The sequence below is a fragment of the Anas acuta genome, chromosome 4 (genome assembly GCF_963932015.1).
Source record: "Anas acuta chromosome 4, bAnaAcu1.1, whole genome shotgun sequence".
NCBI classification, from domain to species: Eukaryota; Metazoa; Chordata; class Aves; order Anseriformes; family Anatidae; genus Anas; species Anas acuta.
In genome coordinates this window covers 12907961-12931424 of record NC_088982.1, presented here as the reverse complement: position 1 = coordinate 12931424, position 23464 = coordinate 12907961, and the positions used below count along the sequence as shown (strand labels likewise).

General features: G+C 37.0%; 1 protein-coding gene across 1 annotated transcript in view; it reads left to right on the top strand.

The window, feature by feature from the left end:
* STK32B (serine/threonine kinase 32B) overlaps nt 1–23464 on the top strand; it is a 172765-nt gene that overhangs the window by 84067 nt on the left and 65234 nt on the right. The window contains exon 4 of the mRNA XM_068679900.1: nt 9156–9329. Within this exon, the coding sequence (XP_068536001.1) occupies nt 9156–9329 (174 nt within the window). The remainder of the gene's footprint in view (nt 1–9155; nt 9330–23464) is intronic.

Sequence of the window (23464 nt, the reverse complement as noted above, 5' to 3'; positions counted from 1 at the left end):
CCTAATATATGTTTGTGAAGGGTTCAGAAAATGTCATGTATCTCAGAAATTACCTCCTGTGGGGTCTCTCTTGGAAAATGTTATTGTCTACAAGATTATTAAGTTTTGGAGAAGCACTGTCACTTTTGTGTTAGAGAGCACAGCTGGGACATGATGCTGCTGAGCTCCGACTTTGATTCTGCCTGTCCTCATGGTCTTTGGGAAGATCACACAGCACATACTAAGGTTCAGTAGCAAAATCATAGCCAGCACATGATGGAAACTGGCAATTGTGAGTCACATCTGGAGAACTGTGTCAAGTTTGGGGTCCTCCAGTGCAAGCAAGATGTCAGCAAACTGGAGGGAGTCCAATGGAGGTCCACTAAAAGGACTGAGGGCTGGAGCATTTGATGTTGAAATATATACAGGTAGGTTGTTAACTTGGAGAACAAAGAAGCAGAGGACAGGAGTATGAGGGGGAAAACTAATTAGAATCTTTCACTACCCATGGGGGTGATGGTGATGACATAAAGATAGCAACATCTAAAGATAGAGAAAAACCCTTTTTAGAGATGTACACTGAGAGGACAATTGACAAAAGTGACACGGTGCAGCAAGGGAAATCCCAGCTGGATAGAATAAAAGAAAATCTCTTCAAAACTCAGGGACTGGCCAGAACAGTATCCTTGCAGAGGCTGCAGAACTTCCTTTCTTGGAAATTTCCAAACTTCCTTTGGTGAGGCCCTGAGCAACCTGATCTAAGTTTGAAATTAGTCCTGAGTAATACAGTAAGAGGTTGAACTTGGTGACCCTCAGAGAACCTTTCAAATCTAAATTATAGTATGAGTCTTTTTTAATGTTCAGTGAACACTATTCAAAAACAATATAAAAAAATGTGTATCTCACTTGACTGTGGGTATTAAGCGATACCTGGCTTTAAGCTCTTCACCTCCAGTCTAGAGGAACAGAAAACAGTTTAAACAGTGAGAATGTACACTAGTACAGAAGATGACCAGAAATATTTTGATCACATGATTTGTCTACCATGTTGGAGAGGACATCAGGATTGTGGTCAGGCAAAATATCCACAGTTATCACCATAACTCACATCTTAAATAACCTCATCCTTGGCTAGCATGTGCAAAATCAGAGGCAGAAATTAAGTTACTTTTAGAGGGAGTTAACTATCAGTCGATTACAGCCAGGTGAAGGACAAAAATAGAAGCAGCTCTGAGGTACACCATCTCAAATGATCAGGATTTACAAAACACTTGAACAGTTCAAAACAGATTTATTAATAACCTGTAGTTTATGTATATGAAAGTAGAGTAATGAGGTTTGTTTCATTAGGTGAAGCCAAAGTGCATACAGTAAACACTAGTTATTTGTTTTGCATTTTGATTGTATGTCTTCAGTTCATTACTGTTGCTGCCTGTCTGCTGTATGGTTGGAGAGTGTGCCGAGAATGAGCTGAGACAAATGTTATGGCAGTGCACATGGGAATGACAAGCAGTTGTTTTTCATATTATTGAGGGTTTGTGACCTCACCTCATCCTTCTGGAGGGAAAAAAAAGACTTTTCTCCACATGTGGATGAATGCTAAACTGTCTCTAATTGACAACACTTAGCTGGTTGGGAGCTAATATTAATTGGTGTTGGTTATATGAATATATACCATTCTAATGACTCTGCTTACTTATTTCTTACTATCATTGTTGAGACAGTAATTCAGGGCAACATTCAGCTTCATTTCAGGCTATTTTTTATGTAGTCAATTTTCTTAGCTGTCCCCTTTGGTCACATCTACTCTAAACAGAATTGGAGAAGGTGTTTCAAATAAGCATAAACAACTTAATTTTAATGGAATTGTTTTCCTGTTCTCAGAAGTTTTTTTTTTTAAATAATCTTGAAAGGTATTTTTAACATATATATAAAGAAATAAAGGAAGTAATCTTCCTTTGTTCTCAACAGCATTTGGAGAAATAACCTTTTTTTCTGTGCTTCAAAATAAATGTATTTCAATTTCTTTGCAACAATAGACTTCTATTAAATGTTCTGCAAGAAGAAATTGCAAATTCCAATAACCAATGTTTATCCAGTTTCCAAAAAGAAAAAAATAATCTACAGAAGTGTAAACAAAACAGACATTATGAAGGAACATTTCAAATATGCCTCCATAATACCTGCATACAGGTATTATCACAGAATCACATCATCACAGAACAGTTTGGGTTGGAAGAGACATTAAAGATCATCTTATTACAACCCCCTCCCTTGGGCAGGGACCAGCTTGCTCAAATCCCCATCTAACCTGGTCTTAAAATTTCCAGGGATGGGTCATCCACAGCTTCTCTTGGCAACTTATTCCAGTGCCTCTGAGTGAATAATTTCTTCTGAATTTCTGATCTAAATCACCCATCTTTCAGTTTAAAGTCATTATCCCTTGTCTTATCATTCCCTGACAAAGCATCCTTCTCCAGCTTTCCTGTACACCCCCTTTATGTATTGGAAAGTTGCTATAAGGTCTCCCTGAAGCCTTCTCTTCTCCAGGCTGAACAGCCCCAGCTCTCTCAGCCTTTATTCATAGGAGAGGCCCTCCAGTCCTCTGATCATCTCCATGGCCCCCCTCTGGACTCATTCTAATGTCTATGTACTTCTTGTGCTGGGGGCCGCAGAGCTGAACACAGCATTCCAGGTAGGATCTCACAAGAGCAAAGTAGAGGGGGAGATTCACCTCCCTTGACCTGCCTGACATGTTTCTTTTGATGTGGCCCAGGATAAGTTGTCTTTCTGTTTCAACTGTTTTTTGGATCAACTCTTTGCCCTTTTTCAGGTAAAAAAACATAACAAAGCTTCATGTTTTACTTTGTAAAGGAAGGATAAAATGTGTATTTTCTATTCTGTCAAAATACAAACTACAAGGCAGTTAGATATGGTGTCATAGTTACCTAGAACACAAATCTTAGTGAATGTTATTCTGTTACCAACATCTAGGTACCCTAGCCTTGGTGTGTTCTTTATGCCATTTATCATGCAGACAGTACAGAAGAATTTCTCCTGTCCCCAAAAGCTTGGAGGACAAGTAGAAGAATTGGGAAAGCTCCCTTGCATTGGAGGGAGGAAGGGCAGTGCAGCCAGGAAGCCAGGAAGTTTCAAATTCCCTGTGTTTTCTATTGTCCTCTATCTGCAGGCTGTTTCTATTCCATGCTTCTTTCATGCAAGCTCTGCAGAAGCCAAAGTCCTGTTTTAGTAGTCACATGACATTCACTGTGTTATTAGGCAAACACAACTGCAGCATTAACATCCTCTGTTTTGCTGTGTAGCAAGATGATTTCTTCAAGTTAGGACTCATGTAGAATTATTCATAATGTAAAAACAAAGTCAGTAACAATTATGCTGGTAAAAAATTCTGGTTCACCAATATGAAAACCAAGCAGAATAAGCAGTGGTAATGTGAGGATTCACATTGGCTTTCCTGCAGAAAGCAAGAGTGTTCAAAAGATCTTGTCCTTAAGTAAAGGTCAGGTCCTGGTTTTCAGCTTTGCTGTACCCTTCCAAGATGTTTTTCCAGGTCTTTGGGATCTACTTCTTACTGACATTCTGTTGATGGTATTAACATCAACACTCTACTGGTTCTGAAAAAAGCTGCTATTAGATCTCTGGAAACATCTGGAGATTCCTAGCCCAGAGCTAGAAATTGTGAGAGCCTCGTTTGGGCTAATGGCTCTAAAATTTGCATGAAAATTAGCTTTTGAACAATCTGTTTGAAATTAGAAAATTTTGTTTTTATTCAGAATTTCCCTTCTGTGGGAATCTTGAAATTCTTTTCATTCTAAAGATGAGAACCATTTTTAGCATAGTGATGAAGGTTCTTACAGAAGGGAAGTTCTTACTCATGGACAGGTTTAGTGGTAACTCAGGCAATTCAAAACACTTCAACACCACTGAGGCACTGGTAAACAGAGCTGACTTCCCAGAGAAGTTGCTTTGTTCACACAACACTGCACAGAGGTGCCAGTTTAGGTTCAGGAAGCCAGACTAGCCTAATTAGACTAGCCTCATGCTTTGACAGAGGTAATAAATTCTGCGTTCACAAAAGGGGCAGCACCGAGGTCCTGTCTGGGTCCTGTCATGGTATGTCTGGGTGAGGTGGTTTCTTCAGACCCATCTCAGAATTCTCTATGAGATTTCACTAGGCAGTCCAGATGTAGCCACATGATTTCTTGGAAGGAGACCAGTTAATGAGGGTTAACCCTTTAACTGCCTGCCCCCTCTTGGACAAGCTGGCTTACACAATTTAGAGATGAATTATCCTTATTGGGATTTGTACGTGTCTAAAAGGTTATTCAAGGCCTTGCTAATCCAGACCAAGACTGAACAGCTCTGCAACAGGTATTGAGATGAGCTCATGGAGAGAATCCAAACAACACCAAGACACAAGGCCAGTTCTTCCTAAGCCCATTGCATTACTTGTTTTGACTGTAAAGTTAGGAACCAGTGCACTACTGCAGTTCTCTGCTTTGCACTGTTCTGGAATGTAAAATGTCTGTAAAGAGAATGTCAGGATCTGGTATGTTTTGTTTCCTTTTCTAACACACAGGAAAATCTACATTTATTAGCAGCTTCATGTCACAAAAATAAATAAATAAATAGATAACATTGCCTCCTCCTCTTAGTATTACCAGCACAAAAATGGAAAATGATCCCTTTTAAATTTCTAGTTAGGAGCTACATAGACTTAATCATTTATCATATTCAATAAAGACCAAAGGTGTTATCTGAATATCTGAACTGCATATATCTTGCTTTAACTGATTAACTCAGATTTATGAAGTTTGGCTTGGGCTTAATGATTAAAATTATGTAATGTATTTTTTACTCTTAAATTAAAGTCATACACAGAATATCAATCACGATTTCCTTTTCCCCAGGTAATACACATGAAAGAAAAGCTCTGGATAGTGAGTACCTCATCTGGTAGGACTTCAGCAAAAAAATACCCTAACTAACTAAGATGATGGAATGTAAAGGGGAAAAATGACCTTAATAACTCATCTGTAACTGCTTTTGTGAAGAGACAGAAATATAAATAACAAATATAAATATAAATATAAAATATATGTTATTAAAACAAGTATACAGATATAAATATGAGAACAGATATAACTTATTCAGAAAGTACTCTGTTTAAATTTGTTTCCATGGAGGATTTTGTTCAATTGTAATTTATCTTCCAGTCTGAAGATAATCAAAAATCCAATTTGCTTTTGCTGGGGGCATTATTATTTTATCTTAATTTGAAGAAAGCTTATTCTAATGTATTAAAACTTCTCTTCAAGCAAAAGAAAGCAGAGTCTAGCTTTGTAATTAGAACAATTTTCCTATAACTGGCTCATGACACTACTCTAAAAAACAAACAAACAAACAAACAAACAACAACAACAAAAATACTCCAAGCCATTTATTCTTTCATTTCACTGAGGTTTAAAATTTGGGTTTTACACCAACTTAGTAATGTCATATTCAATATGAGACACAAAACTGTAATACATTCAGTAAGGTATTTCTCAGCTACCTGGTTAACATAAAGACCCCAAAAAACCTCTGATTTTACTTCAAAACCAATCAGTCTTTTTGTGTGTCATTTGCCTTTGATCAGATAAGAAGCTTGCATAAGTAAAATTACAGTGCTTATTCAAAATACTAATCTCCATTGGGTCGATTTACCACCAGCCCCTCCCTAGACTACAGCAATAGTTTCAAAGATTCATTTTTCAGGTTCCTAATATTTCACTTGCTGTCAATTTCAATTCTTAGACCAATAAATCAAAACCACTTATTTCTTGAAATACTGAAAAGCAAGAAGCTAAAAGGGAATACTTCATTTCTTGTATAAAGAAAGAATATTGGATTTGTATAAGGAAGAAAGACAGAGGACAAAACTGCTTGTGATCATGACAAACGAAACCAGTCAGGAGTTGGTACACCAAGTCCTATGAATCCTTAACACAGAGCAGGAGCCACAATATTTGGTACTATCAGCTGCACAGCAAGACCTGGAGCACTTCTTTCTGTGCATTCATTAGCTTAACAATTTGTAGCTGCAGGAGCTACTTAGTGGAGTGGCCATTGGCTCCAGAGGCCTTCTGCTGTTGTTCATGTCCAAGCTCTCCTCTAGGCTGTAGGCATATAATTTCTCTATGATCAACTCATTTACCCTCCCAAAAAAAATCTTCTGGAAAAAAATCTCCTGTTGTTTCCAACACCTTTTATCTCACACTGGTCTGATTCAGATAGCCAGAGAAATTCCATTTACATGGGTTTGAGCCAACTGGACTTACTGTGTGGGGAAAACATCACTATAGTATGTATTTGTATGTTTAGCATAGAGATGTATGTCAGGTGCAATATAATGTAACATGGGTGAAAACGTCTGCTCTGTATACTGAACATACACATTTACAGCATCTGTTCTTTCTAACCGGACTTATGCAGCTCGCATCTTTACTACACCACTATGAATACACAACACTGCTGACAGGATCAACAGTGTTACCACACATATACATCAATAACGTATAATCAAAAAATGGAAGAAAATTCTGGCTCCAAGTGAAAAAGAGGATATACAGAACTCCTTAAGAGATGTGTCAGAGTCTGCATCATTCTAGCTTTCATGTCTAAATAAAACTGGCCTTTGAACCACTTAGAGGTTGTGACAGTTTCAGGAAGGCTGGTGAATGGAAATATTAACTATGTTTCTGAATCCTGGTTTGGCTTTGTTCTTATTCCATTTGTTATCTCTTATTTTTATTTGTTATCTCTTATTCATTTTTTATCTCTTTTTAAAATCATTCATGATTGACAGATATGCAAAAAGGTTACTTGGGAAATAATGTAAGACCACCATTCTCCCACCCAGAAACATTTCTCCCACAGGAAACCAAAAAGCCTCAGCATCTCCACAAGCTCGACAAGCTTGGAGTGCAAACCCAGTTCCATTAAGTGTTACCATTCACCTGGATATGCACAAGATTTCATTTATTTCTTGATTGTTCTGATGACTCTTTTATTTGCACTAAATATTTATGAATACTCTTACTAACATATTCATTTTTCTCCCAGAAATGGGAATAGTTGTTGCATTTAAAAACAATTCACAACAGTCACTCTTTACCCTGCTTTCACCTTCTGCCTCATGATGGCTGAGTCAGTAAAGAAATGACTCAGGACATTTTCTTTCTTGAGATCAGAGTCTTATCATCATAACCATCTCTACAAGACTGTGATCATATGATTCTAGACACCCTAAGGGCTCTGTAGTCCCAAACTAAACACAGTATTTCAATCCATGACTTTTCATTACATATATATATATTTAATTGTAAGAAGTAACCAGACATAATCTACACTTCACTTAGTAATAATCGAAGAAAAAAAAAAAAAAAAAGCATCTTTCATTACATCTGCTCAAAGCTACAACTACTCTATTTAAAAACATACCAGTGTCAATAATAATAATAATAAAGTTATATATTTAGTCTTTCTTTTGCAATTCCTCCAGGCTTAATCATGTGCAACATTCAGTGTAATTTGAATATAATTGAAGTCTTCTCTTTTTTAGCATGTGTTATGAAATTCTGAGCCTCTGGAGGTGAGCAGACACCATGTGCCACCTACTTTACGATTTTGTTTCAGAGATTTGACTTATTGAGAAGTAAGCTTAATGCAAATAAAATGGCTTTCCCCTCCTGGCATTTGGCAGGCATACAGAAACATAACAGAAGAGTAGAGTACATAGAGACACTCACTTCTCAGAAGTGTGTTCCGAAAGAATAGAAAGCATTTAAATTCAAAACAAATCATTTGTGACAACCCCTAAGCAGTGCCTCATTTCAGAAAATGCAAACCTGGGAATGAAAGTGAAACTGTATGTAACTGTCAATTAAAATAATCTAATATTGACTTAATATTGACTTTTCTGCTTTTTTATTTTTTTAGTACAGATTTTCTGGAAATCCACTCTTTTTAATTTCCTTATATATTCTACAGTTCAGGACAACTGAATCTAATCTATAACCAACATATGTTACACACCTCATGGGATAAAAGATGATGGAAGAGGCACTGTCGTTGTGGATCACTTCTCAGTAGTTCATATCCACAACAGATATAAGCTATTATAACTTCACAACTAAATGAATTCTAAAACCATTTCTCAGAGAAGATTGACTTTGTATTAGAAATAAGGTATTCATCATTCCCTATTTGGGAAATCTAAAATACTGTGTCTTAGATAGTTGCATTCAGAAATAAAATCCAGTGAGTTTCTGTCAGTTTTCTCAGATCAGAAGAAAGTAGAGCAATGGCAGCTTATCCAAGGTAAGTAGAAACACATGGAAATTCCTGCTTGCCCAACCACTATGTACTCTATACATTGGCTGGCTACACCTTTGGATTTACAGGATTTAAATCAGATCAGAATTTGGTCCTCAGAGTATTCAACATGCGGTTCTGGGAAAGGATCCAGAAGAATTCAGTCAGTAACCATGAAGACTCTGTCATTTTGTAAGATGTAACTTACAGGCTGAAAAAATATGTATGTTACAGTAAAGTTGCAGTGTTATTTCTTAGTGAATTTGGAACTATGTTGGAAGCTATTGAAAATACTCAGCTAATAGAACACTGCATATGTTTAATGAATGTGGGATATATCCCTGGGACAGCAGCTCTCAATTCTGTGAGGATACTTTCTGTAGATGCTGAGCCACAGTCATATGTGTGTGAATACCAAGTGTTTCAAGGCCTTCCATTTTATTGCTGCTACTTAGTAAGCCATTTTGACAAGTGAATGTCTATATAGCTATTTTAAAATGTATAAACCTGAAAGGTATTTTTAACACTGTTTTATCAACATTCAGGTGTTATTTTATGGTTAAAACAGTTCCTAGTAGCACAGCAGCAGTCCAAGCTCTGCTTGCCTTGAATACACAGACTCTATCACAATCAAAGAAAGTTTGGCCGTAGGATTGGACCACAGCAGTGGAGAAATCAGATTTGCCTTTTGAACAAATCATGGATTTACAATGACCAGATCTACGTTTGAGAGCTACCCTAGGGCACAACTGTGGTTACTTCACTGACCCTGAAATCTCTGCTGTAACTCCTTCTTCCAGGTATTCCTTTCAAGATGAAGAAGACATGTTCATGGTGGTTGATCTCTTACTTGGAGGAGACCTGCGCTACCATTTGCAGCAGAATGTCCACTTTAACGAAGGAACTGTTAAACTATACATCTGTGAGCTGGCACTTTCCCTGGATTATTTGCAGAGATACCACATCATTCACAGGTGAGAGAATTTCATTTGAGGGGTGGGCTGCTTACTTTTCACAGACTAGAGGAATTTGATCACATCTCAGATTATATGGCTCTGTTTATTCAGGAACTATGCACCCCTTTGAAAAGTTTTTATCGTTGTACAGGTGCGTCCTAGGTCCTCTCGTCCTAGAGTAGAATTTGACTCTGAAAATGTTTTTACGTGTTTTCTTTCTGCCTCCATTCATTCAGTAGCTCCCTTTCCATAAGTCATTTTCATGTTCTTGTTTTTATCTCATACCATGATGTACATTTTTTAAACAATAAATATAACACGTAAGAGCCTCCTGGTTGCTTTTAATTTAGTTTAAATTCTCCAGTGCTACAATGTTCCTGAACACACAAAAATTGTAATTCAAGTCAATAACTTCACACAGCATCAGGGAAAGGTCACAACATCAAAGGCTGGGAATGAGGAATAATTTGTTTGTTTCCAGAATCTGCATGAAGGTCACAGGGAGAAGAGGTGGGGAAACTAGAGAAATAGCAGAAATAAATTGGGACAGGAATAGGTGGTGTATCCTTTTTGCACTTCTAAGATTACAACAATCTATTACTTTTACTGCCTAACTGATGGCAATCACAATATTAATGTCAAAAAAGGTGTCAAGCAACAGGGTCTGTTTGTTTTTGTTGAGCAATTGAGTATTTAAGTGAAACAGTGGAGTAAATTCTTTTTTTATGTTAGCACAACTATGAAATTATAAAATGATAGGCTTTTCCTCTATTTTACTCATTTTAGGCTAAGTTCAGGATATTTCTCTCTGATTTAAAGGCCACTGGCCTGAAAAATAAATAAATAAATAAATAAATAAATAAATAGTATAATTAAAAATAAATAATTTTGTGTGTTACTAAAGTTGGCTGTGAATTTCAGTGAGCAAACTGAACTAGACTGCAATAGATCTTCCAGTGGCCAGTATAAATAAACACCTCCAAATTTATTAATTGACAGTTTTATAGTTAAAAACAAACAAACAAACAAAAAAAGTGTGATCCAACTTTATGAAGAGGGAGGGAGAATCTCTCTCATCTGAGGTACAATGGTAGTTGTGTGTCCCGTATTACTGAAACTGTGTAAGAAAAAATAATAAATCAAGTAAACATTGCAACAGTTGTTTTGTTTGCAATTTAAATGCCAGCAAATGTTGCAAGCATTTTCTGAATTTTTGTATCTTCAGCACACTGTTATTATTTCAGTGCAGTTCCATATATTCTGCATACGTTTTCCTTTCTCAGTGAATATTTTAAAATTTGAGCTCAGAATTTCAGCTGACCTTTGTGCCTTGAGGAATGTTCTTTGTGAAAAACAAATTGATGAGTATTTTTCTCACCCTCATTTTAATGATGAGACATTTTATGCAAATAGGCTGTCAAAACATTCATGAGAGAATCTAGTTTGTAATCAAAACTTGTATTTTATTACAAGCCTGTGACTTAAAAATGTTTCACAGAAAAGCCTTTGAAAGGTGGCAGATGTCTTAAGAGAATGGAATACTGGATTCAAGTCAACGTAGTTTGTAGGTTTTTTTTTCTGACTATGCATTTCCATGGTCCACCTGTGACATTGGGCAATGCTATTTTGTTCTTTTCTGTATTAATTTATCATGGCTGGTAAACAATTTTACTTAATTTTCTGGTTTGCACTGGTTGTAGTAACACCACTGACTTCAAAATTAGCTGTTGATTTGCACCAAGGCAGGTGGGAGGTGTAGGAAGCCCAGGAGGTGTTCCATTTGGTGGCAAGGTCTGGAACTGGAATTTTGCATTCAATGTACATTGGAAGTTTCCACAAAACCAGACATATTAAAATACCTGGTTCGAAGCCTGTGGTTGGTCTCACTGGCTGGTGTGTTAGGACTGTTGTTTAGGATATGAAGGATCTGGCTCTCCCACTCCACTGTGCTTTTGGAAAGAAGCAGACCTGAGGCCTGCATGTGGATCTCCCACTTCATGGCTTACTGCCCAAATCATCCAACTGTGGCACAAGGAGCCTTTTGTCCTTCATTTTCACACCAGGTACCAGAAAACCCCAGATGATCTACTTGCTATGGAGGGCATTATTTATTCAGGAATATCCTGTCATGTTCTGCTGTCCACCAGGCCTCAGCCACAGCTTGGAGCAGCACTCTGTGGGGCAGGCCTTCAACTGACATGAATGTCACCAGCATTATTAACATCACAAGCACAATGTTGATTTACATCGGCTAAGGAGCTGAGCCAGCAGCATTGCACAGCAGGGAAATGTGTTGTCATTACTTTCCTGCCACAAACACCCCATCTTAGTCAAAAATTAAACCAATGAGCTGGCTGGTATTTACGCTTGGTGGTAGCAGACCTCAGCACTATCATTATGAGGGAGCCCTTCTAGTCAGCGTTCACATGTTAACCTACAATACTGTATTAGATCTTTCACTTTTAAATGAGCATATTGGTAGCAAAAAAAAAAAAAAAAAAAAAAAGGAAATTTAGTGAGTCAGAGAGTCATTGAGAGAACCCCCTACTAGATTTTATCTGTTCTACGAAGAATAGTTGAATGATTCATCAGACTGGGTAGGTGGATTTTCAAATCACACTATTATAAAGAACTGAATTTATGATGTGTGAGTCAGGAACTTAAGTCCTCCTCAATATTTACAGATGTGTGTGAAACGTGTATAGGTTTCCATTACTATAACATCCGGCAGCATGACAGAAGGGATTTTTCAAGATTAACCTGTGGCCCCAGGATTTTACTAGAAAAGGAGGTGGGAATGAGGCAGGCAGGAATTATCAGGCATGTGTGAATAGGTGTAGGAGTGTCTAGGTCAGTGGTATACCAATTCCCATCAGAGCTGCCATACAATGTTCCTGCATTTGCTGATGTGGTTAGTTTTGCGCATTTTGAATGTGGCAATCATTTCAGCAACACAAATAGTGTTTCTGCAGGGACAACTTAATCTGTAGTGTAAAAACTACTACTATTCTGATGTTTATTAAAACTGCCATTTTTATTATTTGCATACTTGTATATAAATCCATATTTGTCACACACAATCCTGCAAATGTGATTTCATTTCTTATGGCAGCATTATAACAAATGCTGTACTGTGTGTCTGTCACTTGCAGCTCTATTGTAAATGTCTGCATTTACCTAGATGAACAGCCAGAATTATAAACACTTTAAAAGAAAAAAATGCTCTAAGTTTCAGGCTATGACCTGAAGACTATTCTGGGCAAATTTTTCACTTTACCTTAAACAATGGCTAACTTAATATTGAGATATCTCTGTTGCTCATTGGTAACAGCTACATCACAAACCTGTATTTTCCCACAGCTCTGCCATAATATCTTATCCACATAAAATTGAAAATACTTCTTTAAAATCTGGATGAGTGGACCCTTATGGACTCTTGGGTCCAGTACATACAGAAAGGCTTCTGACAATTCACGTGCTCTCATTCGCTCCAAAATGTTGGATCAAATCCAGCATACTGCATTAGCTGACGTAAAGTTTTAAGACTGTATGACTAAATGTATTCTTCCCAGTGCTGCTTGTATAATACCAGTGAATAATATATTGGACAAAAGTTTTCCCATCAAAGGCTGAATAAACTTATTTCAGACATGAGCAACGCAACCTCTTCCTTTCACAAATGTTGCTGTTCATACATTTCAATAAAACCACCTGCTTCCTCGCTGAAGTAGGCTGCACATTTTCATTCAGCTATTTCTTCCAGCAGTAGCAGTGCAGTTGTCCCTCCCAGGATGCTCTTGCAGCCAGAGCCTTGGCTCGGACCAACACAGTGGCTGCAACCCAAGTAACATGCTTGTGCTGATAACACTACATTTTCTTTCTAAGGGGGCAAGTGTTAACTGCATTTCCCTTACAACTTTTCATCATTGTTTGGCTCTATTGGTTTCATCTGGTCAGAAAGGAGGCTGGATGTCTGGAAAAGAAAATGCAGGAAACTTCCAGCCCAATTTTAGGATACTGGACTACCCGTTTGATCTACATGCCTAGGACTTTTTTATTTCAGTGGTTTTTTTGTTGTTGTTGTTGTTGTTGTTATTGTTTGTTTGTTTGTTGAATGCAAAACCATGTGTGTAAGTATACATCTAAATCTTTGTTGAAGCATGATTTGACCAGAATTTGTGCAGGTGGCAGGTCTGTGCAGTGTTGTTCCTGTGATCACTGCTCTACCTTCTATCCCCACAAGAGATGGAGACTAGCACCAGGAGTCATTTGAGCTTTGAACAGTTATTCAGCAGCAGTGCAGAGGGGACAAAAACTAATGGAAAACAGTGACAAATTGAGCATGGTGTTCCATTGCAGAGTAAGAGTGTCTTGATGCCAACAGCTAGGCAAGAGGTATTTCTCATTTAACACTGCTAGGTTGTGTTACGGTATAGGAGATTCCAGTTTGTTCATTGCCATTGAGCTCTTCAAGGTGGCCAGCAGTCTAGTGAAGCAAGATAATGTGTCCAAATGATAAAAACCTCTCTCATTAAAACGGGCCTTCCTAGTCTCACTTGTGAAACTAACAACCCAGAAGAACAAACTGGTATTAAAAATGGTCCCTTCATAATGCTGTCCATTTAGCATGTAATCAGTAAATAAGTTTTGGAAATTATTTGAAAACGAGAGACTTCTCACTTTGTTGATTTTCACAGATGTTGCAGGCAGAATAGTTACAACATGACGTATACCAGGACAAGTTAAGAGGACATTATTCCTTACCAATTTCAGCTCATAGTCTGAAGTAGTCTTTTTGTTTCTGGTAAGAGTGTGCAGATAAAGAATAAAATGCTGAATAAAATTCTGAAGTAGACATAATGAAAAACCCAACAACCATAATGTCACTATTATTCACATGTACTCCCAGGGATCATGACAGGTCAAGAGGCCTGTCCATTGAATTTTCTTCATTTGTCTCCCCATGTCTCTTCCATTTCTTTGTATTATGTCCTCTAACCAAGTGCAAACCCTCATTATTTCCAAGGACAAATTGCAGGAACTGCACAATAAGTTATGTAAGAGAACAAATCAGAAAATATATCAAAACCAGATAATAAATAAATAAATAAATAAACTATGTAAACACAAAGCACAGAAAATCTGCTGAATGCTTATGAACCAGCCCTGATCAAAAAGAAAGTGATTTACAAATTTTATACTCAAAAGATGTTTGGATTTTACTTGAGTCCTTAGGAAGAAAAAAAATATTACATATCACCAGATATGAATATGTAGAGAACAAACCTTTCAACTTTTGAACAGAATTCTTTACCTACAAGAATAAATTGCTTGTTTGGCAAGAGTAAAAGATAAATTATTAGATACCTCAGATGACATACTGCAAATAAAAGAAGTTGGTTTGAAAACACTCTGAGACTTCAATATCCAGAGACTACATTACTAATGAAGTAAAAATGCTTGTGTCAGGAAAGAGACAGAGGGAGCATGCAGAGATGTATGCTGCAACATCAGGTGATCCAGTCTTGCCACCACCACTGATATACTCTTTTATTGTGGATATAAGTGTACTCTACCTTCCTCACTCATACCAAATACTAGAAGATAACCATCATACCCTTTTTTTACCCCATTGCTGAGAGATTCACATTGCAGTCAACAGAGGATTGTTTTGTTCTTTACAGTTTTGAAGTGAGTAAATTAAGTCTATTCACCAGATATGAAGGATGGTTGGTCCTTTCATCCTCCTTATTCTCATTATTGAGAAGCTGTAACAATGTGCTGACATAAAATATTTTGCTTAGCCAAAGAAAATTCATCTTACAAGCACCACATCATTTAAAATGTAGCTGTTCAAAAAAAGTTAGGGAAAACCTGAACTGCAGATGGAGGCTGGCCAACTATCTTGCATTAGGTGACAAATTTCCAGTGACCAAACACAACTACTTAAGCCAACATAAACCTAGATTTTTTTTTTTTTTTTTTTTTTTTTTTTTGGTGCTGTATAGAGCTCTAGAGAACAAGTGTCCTTCACTAAAAAAAAATTGTTTTGTCACTGTAGTTGGTTTTCTTATTGCTCGTTTCTCTTCTTAATCACAGACATCCAAACAAGCATAGATATAATGTAGAACTAGATTTAGATTTAGAAGAAAGTTATGTATTAATGCTGAGTATCATTTTTACTGATTCTTCTATAATTCAACTAAAAAAATTCAAATAATTTTATCTGCATTCTATTTTTTATAAACATTTGGTGTTTTTTCTTCTGAATCCCTTCTTGCCTCACCTCTGTGACATTTACCTGCTACTAATACAGTGAACACAAACAATCCTGTTTTTTCTTAAACTCTAAAATCCCAATACCATAATTAGGGCATTGTGGACTCCTGTGTGTCTGACTTGCTTTTATTAGTTGTATATACATAGTCCTTACTGACAGAAAACCCAACTACCTTGGATAAAGTATTCCAGAGTCCATAGAGGGAATCAGTACTTTATGCTGTGTTTCTACCTAAGAACACAGGAAAAGTAGATAGTGTGAAGTCAGTGGAAGAGGGCCAGCTGAAGGTTTTTAGAGCTGCTCAAGGTCACCATCCATTTACACCCTTTTTTACAATTCTGAATCATCTTGTGAACCAGAAACTTTTTGAAAGAAGTAAAACCATAAGTAGTAACTACTAGAGGAGAGTCAGTTGTGGACAGTGCTGAAAAGCTTTTACCCCCAGCAGAATGCAATCCTACTGGATTATTCATTCTGAAGTAGTTTCACCTCTGAGGGTATACAGAAACTGAGGGTCAGGTGAATTCAGACTCTTTGACATGTCAGGAGGTACAAATGCAATTGAAAATGAGCAACAAAATGCTACTAGGCAATTACCTTGCTGTAGAGCTTGCTGCTGCAGTTAAGTGTGAGCCAACATCCACAACTGCTGTGTACTAGCAAGGGTCACTGTTTTAATAGCATATTGTTATAATTCCAAATATAATTGTTATAATTCCAAATATAATAATCAAAAGTACTAATAACTATATTTAGTTAACTTTGATTAAGTAATACTTCTAGAAAGGCATAACAGTATCCACTATATTAATTACCTGCCTCATGTGGCGCTGCCTGGTTTAACTCGGTTTTGTGGTCCTCCACACCCCATCCCACGGCAGTACTGCTGCTTCGACCTACCTGCTCTAGCTGGAAGAGGAATGAAGTCTCCTCTTACCAGCAAGATCAAATTAAGAATGAATTCAGATCTTAATAAAAAGGATGATGTCATAAGAGGAAAAACAAAACAAAACAAAACAAAACCCTCTGATAGATTCTTTCAGAGGAAGAATCTGATTGATTCTTCCTTGGGAAGGTTTGGTGTTAAAGTTGTATTGAAAGTATTCTCATATGTTTGCTATTAGTGTCTTGGAATACTAATATTACTAAATATAATATAATAATACTAATCTGCCACTATAGTGGCAGATTTGCATGCAGTTATATTTGTTTGTAAACTATGAAGAAATTTAAAATCTTTGATTAAAGTAGGTAGATGGAAAGTGGTAATATGGAAAAAGAATGTAAAATTCAGGTTGAGGAAAGTAAAAACCAATAGCAACAGATGGACAATTGCTTCTTTCTCCAGTTTCAGCTTTAATGGCGGCATCATTTCTTCAGCTTGGATGAGCATTACATATATAGAATATTCTAGCATTCCCTTGGAGATTTCCTTACAATTTTAATATATGGCAAAATAACACAGACTTAAGGCAAAAAATGCACATTTACATTAAATTTTCATGAATGCTGTAGTCTTTTATATCTCAGGAATTTAGAAGGCTGTCCATGGTGCAGTAGAAAGAATTTCATTAAAAGATATTGCCAATTTTAGCTTCTTTCTTCACTTAAAAATGCATTCAGGAGCTTTCAGAACAACTCTAATATTCCAGGTGAGATGTGGTCTGAACTGCATAATTTTTGACTTAGATACACTCTCCAGAGTGCTGAGAAAGAGTGGAAGTTATAACACTGATCATCTGGTAGAATTTTCCACTTCAAAACAAAAGGCAGGGACTGTAATTAAGATACAGATTTCTGAGTTTTGTTCTGCTGAAGTTACCTTCTGGACTTTTTTTTCTCCTGTATTTATTCTTCATATATTTCATGGGAGCTCCTCAGGAAAATTCCCTTGAGGTTATTTTCAAACATACCTATATCCTCTGTGAATTTCTGTCCTGACTTCCCCACATAAGTTTTACAGAGGAGAAAATACAGAAGCTCAAAGCTTTGATGCTGTATGACAGTCCTATTGACAAGACTGCTTCTCCCAACATGTATGTATGCTCACACCCATGGGAATTTCCTATTGACCCAGTGGGAACAATTACATTTTCCTCTAGCATGGGAGACAAGGCAAGCCTGCGATTCAGCAGCCATGTTGTTCTCACGTATGCAGAAATGTTATCAGAAGGGAAATACCTTAAAACATGATGCTGAACTAAGGCCTTGTAAGGTGAGAACAGCACTTGGTAGTCAGTAACTAATGCACCAAAAATTTATTAGTGAACCAAAATTTATCAAATGAGATTCTGTTGAATTTGGTCATCTGTACAGTCAGACTAACAAGAACGAGAAACCACGTCTCCCCAGTGGCTATCATTTTTTGTTCACTCATTTATTTGTTCATTTTGGTATGCATATGAAACTCTGGCACAGTTCTGGGTACAGGATGCAGAGGAGGTGCTTTCTAGTCTAATGATAAAAATAATATAAGGCTTCAGCATCTCTCTCTCTCTCTCTCTTTTTTTTTTTTTTCTTTCACAGTGACTATTCTGAATCTAATCAGATTAAAGTCTCTAAGTTTATTTCAGTCATATAACATATTTCACACTTTTTTTTTTTTGTCTTGGATGTTTACATCTGAGCACAGATTCTTTAGAAAATAAGTATGAGTTACTTATAATAAAACTGTGGCCCTCGTCCTATGCACAGAGATTGTCTCTATACACAGCTAGTTTTAGTTCAGATCGTATTTTGAGGTTCAAAGCATAATTTTATATGGCTTTATACAGTTCTCAAATTGTTAAGTTTTAGTAAAAAGCAGCACTGCTTTAAAATCTCATTTTTGTTTGTATTTGTTATAATTCAACATCAAATGATATGCTATAGAACTGGAATGACAAAAGACCTCAGAAATTAAAATAAATAAATAAATAAATAAATAAGGAAAATAACAGGCAGAAGGTATCAATTTTTTAACAGTGTCAGAAAAACAAACTTGTCAAACAATCTTGCTCTGAACTCTGAATGGCTGGCCCATGTGCTCAGAGTGAAAGTGGCCAAGTTTTCAACCAGATGAGCAGCTATTCTTTGTAGAGTCAATAGCAAGGAAAGACAAAATTGGGGGTAAGATACCTTACCAAGAAGAAAAAGGATGTCATCTCCCTGTTCAAGAGTTTGGAGAAGTTGCTGGGAAATAACTGGGGAAATGATAAGGGGAACACTGATGATGCAGCTAGGCAGGAGAAAAAGGCAATTTGGAAGCATTTCCATAGAGTGGATAAAAGATTAATATCCTGGGGGGAACTTCTACATTAAGCATGGAGGAGATGGCCAGACAGTCTCTGGGAGGTCTGAAGAAGAGATCAGGGAATGCAGAGCATGGATTAGGAAGTGGGCAAGGAAAACGTTCTGGGGAGAGGGACAGTCCAATTCAGGAGTGACCAGGAGATTGGAGAATGTACAAGAGCTACTATGAAGTGGAGGGATGCATAACAGGTGAAATAGGGAATACCTACCAGTATATGAATTCTAGTAAGGTTAAATGAAGGTTGACTGGTTTTAAATACATCTTGGTCAAACAGCTTTATTTGCCAGCTGTGAAGAACCCTGCCTCTAGTTCTTCATGAAAATAGGAAAAAATAAATTGTATGTGTATACTTAGGAAAAGTGCTGATGTGGGGAAATGCAGTCTTAGATTTGCTGTTACTCTCTCAAGTTGATACAAAAGTTAAGAGATGGTCTTAAAAAGATCGGATCATTATGTCTACTCAATGTGTTTTATAGGTCTATTTTGAATTCAAGTCGATAAACAATTGAGACATTGATTATTTAGACTTACTCTTATTAAGACTTACTCTAAATAATCAATAACAAATACTAATATGTCACTTAGCAAGACATGCTGAGGTGAAAACCTTTTGCCAGAAAGCTGCATTTCTCAGCTTTCATGCTAATTAAATATATTAATTATCTAGAGTTATGCCTTTAAAATCTACAGGGACTTGTAGCTTACCTCTTAATTTGAGACACTGCAGAATTTTCCCATGATGGTGCTCCTTCAACTCTCTTGCAAACCAACTCAGCCACTGAAATGCTCTACAGACAGACCATGATGCAGACACATGCACTTACATATGTATGGAGAGTTGAACACTAATTAAAGTACCATCTTATTTCCCTGAGTCCCAGAGTACCTCTACTGCTGAAACTAAGAATTATGAGCATACAGGCAAAGATCTCCATTTGCAGTCAACACACTTTCTTCCAATCATTATTATTTAATGTTTTCTTTTGGAAGAAACAGTGTCAAAAAGATATAGCATAGGAGATCTAAAGCTGAGAAATTGAATTATTATGCCCTAGCTGTCTAGATTTTTGAATATATATATCAAGCTAGTTTAACTCTTTAGTTAGTGAGAACAGCAGTGCTCAGTCTTTGCCTATTCTTCCCTCCTAAGAAATTCTGGGTTACCAGTCTCCTTCCGTCAGGCCAGATTTTATCTCTCAGAGTTGAAATGTGTCACCAACTGTTTGAAAGCAGCTCTCTGCAGCAGTGCCAGGTCCCTGAAATGACCCGCAGGCTCGGAAATCCCTCTCTTAACCATACCCTGGGAGAAAGCCATGCAGAACCTCAGACTTTCATCCCACAAATGATGAGGATATTTTATTTGATGGCACCAGTTATGAACATTCTTAGCCATACAACCTATTTTAGCTATGGCTCAATTTATCATGTGTGAAGGATTGAGCTCTTTGTGGTGTGAGATGACGTCAAATGAGATGAGCACCAGAAGCGTGATTCCTGCAAGAGGCTTAAGTACCTGCCTGTGCTTCTGTGATAACACATTACAATAATTTGACTCAAGAACATTCCTAGTTGTTTTCATAATCCTGTGCTGCATGCAAGATTTTTCTTATGTTTTTATAAACTTATTCCTCAGTTCACCAAGATCTAAATGCAGGAGTCTATATTTGAATTGGCTGTCCAAGCAAATGGATACCTAGTCAATACAACCATCAGAATATAAAAAGCTATTCAGCTCATCCAAAAATAAAAGTTTAGTCATCTGGCTGATTCTTTACACTCCAGTGACCGGATTGTCTAGACATCCATTGAATAAAAATTGGAATGTAAACACCTAATTCACAATAGAACCTAATCCAAGTGTCTGAATTTAAGGGTTGCTTCCCATCTCAATTTTCAGTTGAATAAGTAGCAAGAATATTCCTTATTGTAATGTCCCTACTAGGAGTTACTGTAACAACTGTTTCTTTGCAGTCTTATTTAAAAGTAGCTTCACTTGTATATTATTCTTGCATAGTGGTCTTAAATAGTATGATGCTACTACAGCCTGTGAACTTAAGCAATATTGCAGATCTTTCATTCCTTATCTAGATTCATCAAGACGACTTGGAATAATTGGGTAATTGATTACAAGCAACATTTTGTTGTGTCTCTTAGAATAGAGAGGCTTTTTAAAAAGGTGGCATACTGATTCAAATGGTTCTTGTCAAACCTTGACTATTGTAAACAACAGTCTGCAGGAATACACATATTTATTGCTGTGGGAGTTTCTTAGTAAGTTTCCCTTCTTAAAAATATCCAGTTATTCTTAGAAATAATTTATTACATTTCTTCCCAGGATAGGTGAGGCTGAAGACAGAAAATTGTCACGAAACTTGTGTTTGATGTGTTAGATTGGTTGGAGGGAGGAAATGCAGCATAAAGTCAGATATCAACCCCTCTACTCCATAGAATTAATCCATTTGTTGGTGTATTTCACAAGAAGACCTGGCAGCTGCAACTGCCAGTTCAGGTTGTAACAGGTCAGGTTTTTTAATCATTTACCAAATACGATTTTCTTTTCATGTACCTACCAGCCTGTATTACTGCAGCTCACTTTTACATATATTAAATCTATAAAACCACTCAGAAGGGGAACCATGAAAAGGAAGCCAAAACTTATTTGTGTGTGGAACATATATATTCAGCCTTCTCTTTATGGTGTCTCCTGATCGTGTGTATCACAGGGTCTGAGATGGTCAGTTTGAGGTATAAAGGCTCAGCTACTTATATCCATGCTTTTCTTGTCATAGGCACAACCCAACAGCAAATGATTGTGGTGGTGAGGGTGATGGGGTATCTTACATTCAAGCTAGTATTTGGGGTTTTGGATCAGGGAGAACAAGACAACATTGCTTACAGAAATATTGTTTTCTGCTTGCTGGTCAATAGCCCTTCTCCCCAATACATTGTAGTGCTGAAACTCAGATTAGCAGAAAATGTGCTTGGTGGGATGCTTCACAACTACACTAAAGGGATGACTGCTGAGACACTCAATAACAGCCTGAAACCGTTGGATCTTCCTTGGCCTGCACGTGAAGTCCACCATGTTATAGTTATATATATATATAAAAAATATATATATTAAATATAAAAACATACTTTAATTACCAGCCACATTGTTTGTAATCTGTGTAGTCTGCTTTGCACTTTCATATGCATGAAGTAAACAGTTGTTAAACAATGTTTTATTATTTTTTTTGTGTATAATGCAGTTCCAACAACTTCTGATTAACTTTTATATAGAGATGTCAATAGAGTTTTTAAGGCAAATTTTAGAGATGTTGTACATTGTGAGCAGTGGTTGACTTAGGTATAGTCTCTTAAGCACGTGTGCTTGGTATTTGTTTTCATTTCGAGTTTGAATGATAAGCTCAGCAAACTCTGGGAGATTTGATACATCTGAAAGTATCTATTCCATATTTCAAGCAGTGGAAAATGATGGAAGAGCTATAAGTATTTCAGTCATTGCAAAACACCAGTTTCCTCTCTAACTTTTTACAACAGACAAAGCCAAATGTGTTTATCAGTAACAATGTTCTCCTGATTTATCTTTAGGCAGAGGACAAATGTCATCAATTCCTTCTCTCATTTGCTCTCATACATGATTTTCTGCCTGTATAAATTAGGAGAGGGCCTGTGTCTTTTACTGGAAGCAGACCAACACTTGTGCAACAGCTGGCAGAGTACATGCCGAGGACATTTTTCCCTTTATTCCCAGTCAAAAGTTCTCATATGGTATCTCTGAGGAAAGAATTGTCCCCATTAGAATGTATATACTTTTCTGCTGGACCAGATAATTCTTTCCAAATGCCACTCTCTAGTTAGTGTCTAATGAGCTGTGCACTTCCCATGGTTATCAGAGATGTCACCTGTTCTTGAAAGCTGATTCACACATAAGGGTATGACACCTATACGCACAGAATGTTTCAGAAAAGCTTGAAGCTACAACACAGAAAAGGTTACAGTCATTGGCAGTGAGGTTATCAACATGGTCATTCTTCATGTCTCCTCCATGCACACTGGAGAAACATTTGACTGAAAATTTTTGTTTTGAAATGTGGTGATGTTTTGGCATCACAACAGTGCTAACAGTTGTTCAAGGTTCCTCCCAGAGATACCTAAAAGCCCAAGAGCTTTAGATGTGAGACATGTCCAGTGTTAGCTCTAGAAAGGAAGCAGCACATTTGCCATTGCTTTGAGTCCTTCATGAAAGATGCTAATTGCTGAATTGCCTGCCAGTCATTTAGGCTGGGTAATGCTCACTTGGGAAATAACATTTGCATCCACAAAAGGAATCCTGGGTACCATAGTCTGGGCTTTGTAATATAAAAGCTCAGTTTATATGGCCACAGTGGTACTTTTCTGAGACATTATTCAATGAAATAAAGAGTCAATTATTCAATGAAATAAGGAGTCAAAGTGCAGGTTCACATTTTCCTTTGGTCAAATCTTTCTAGTTTTTACAGCATATAAGAATCTTCATTGATTTTTCTTGCAGCTGAAGAATATAACTACCTTTATGATAAAATCTTATTGGATCTT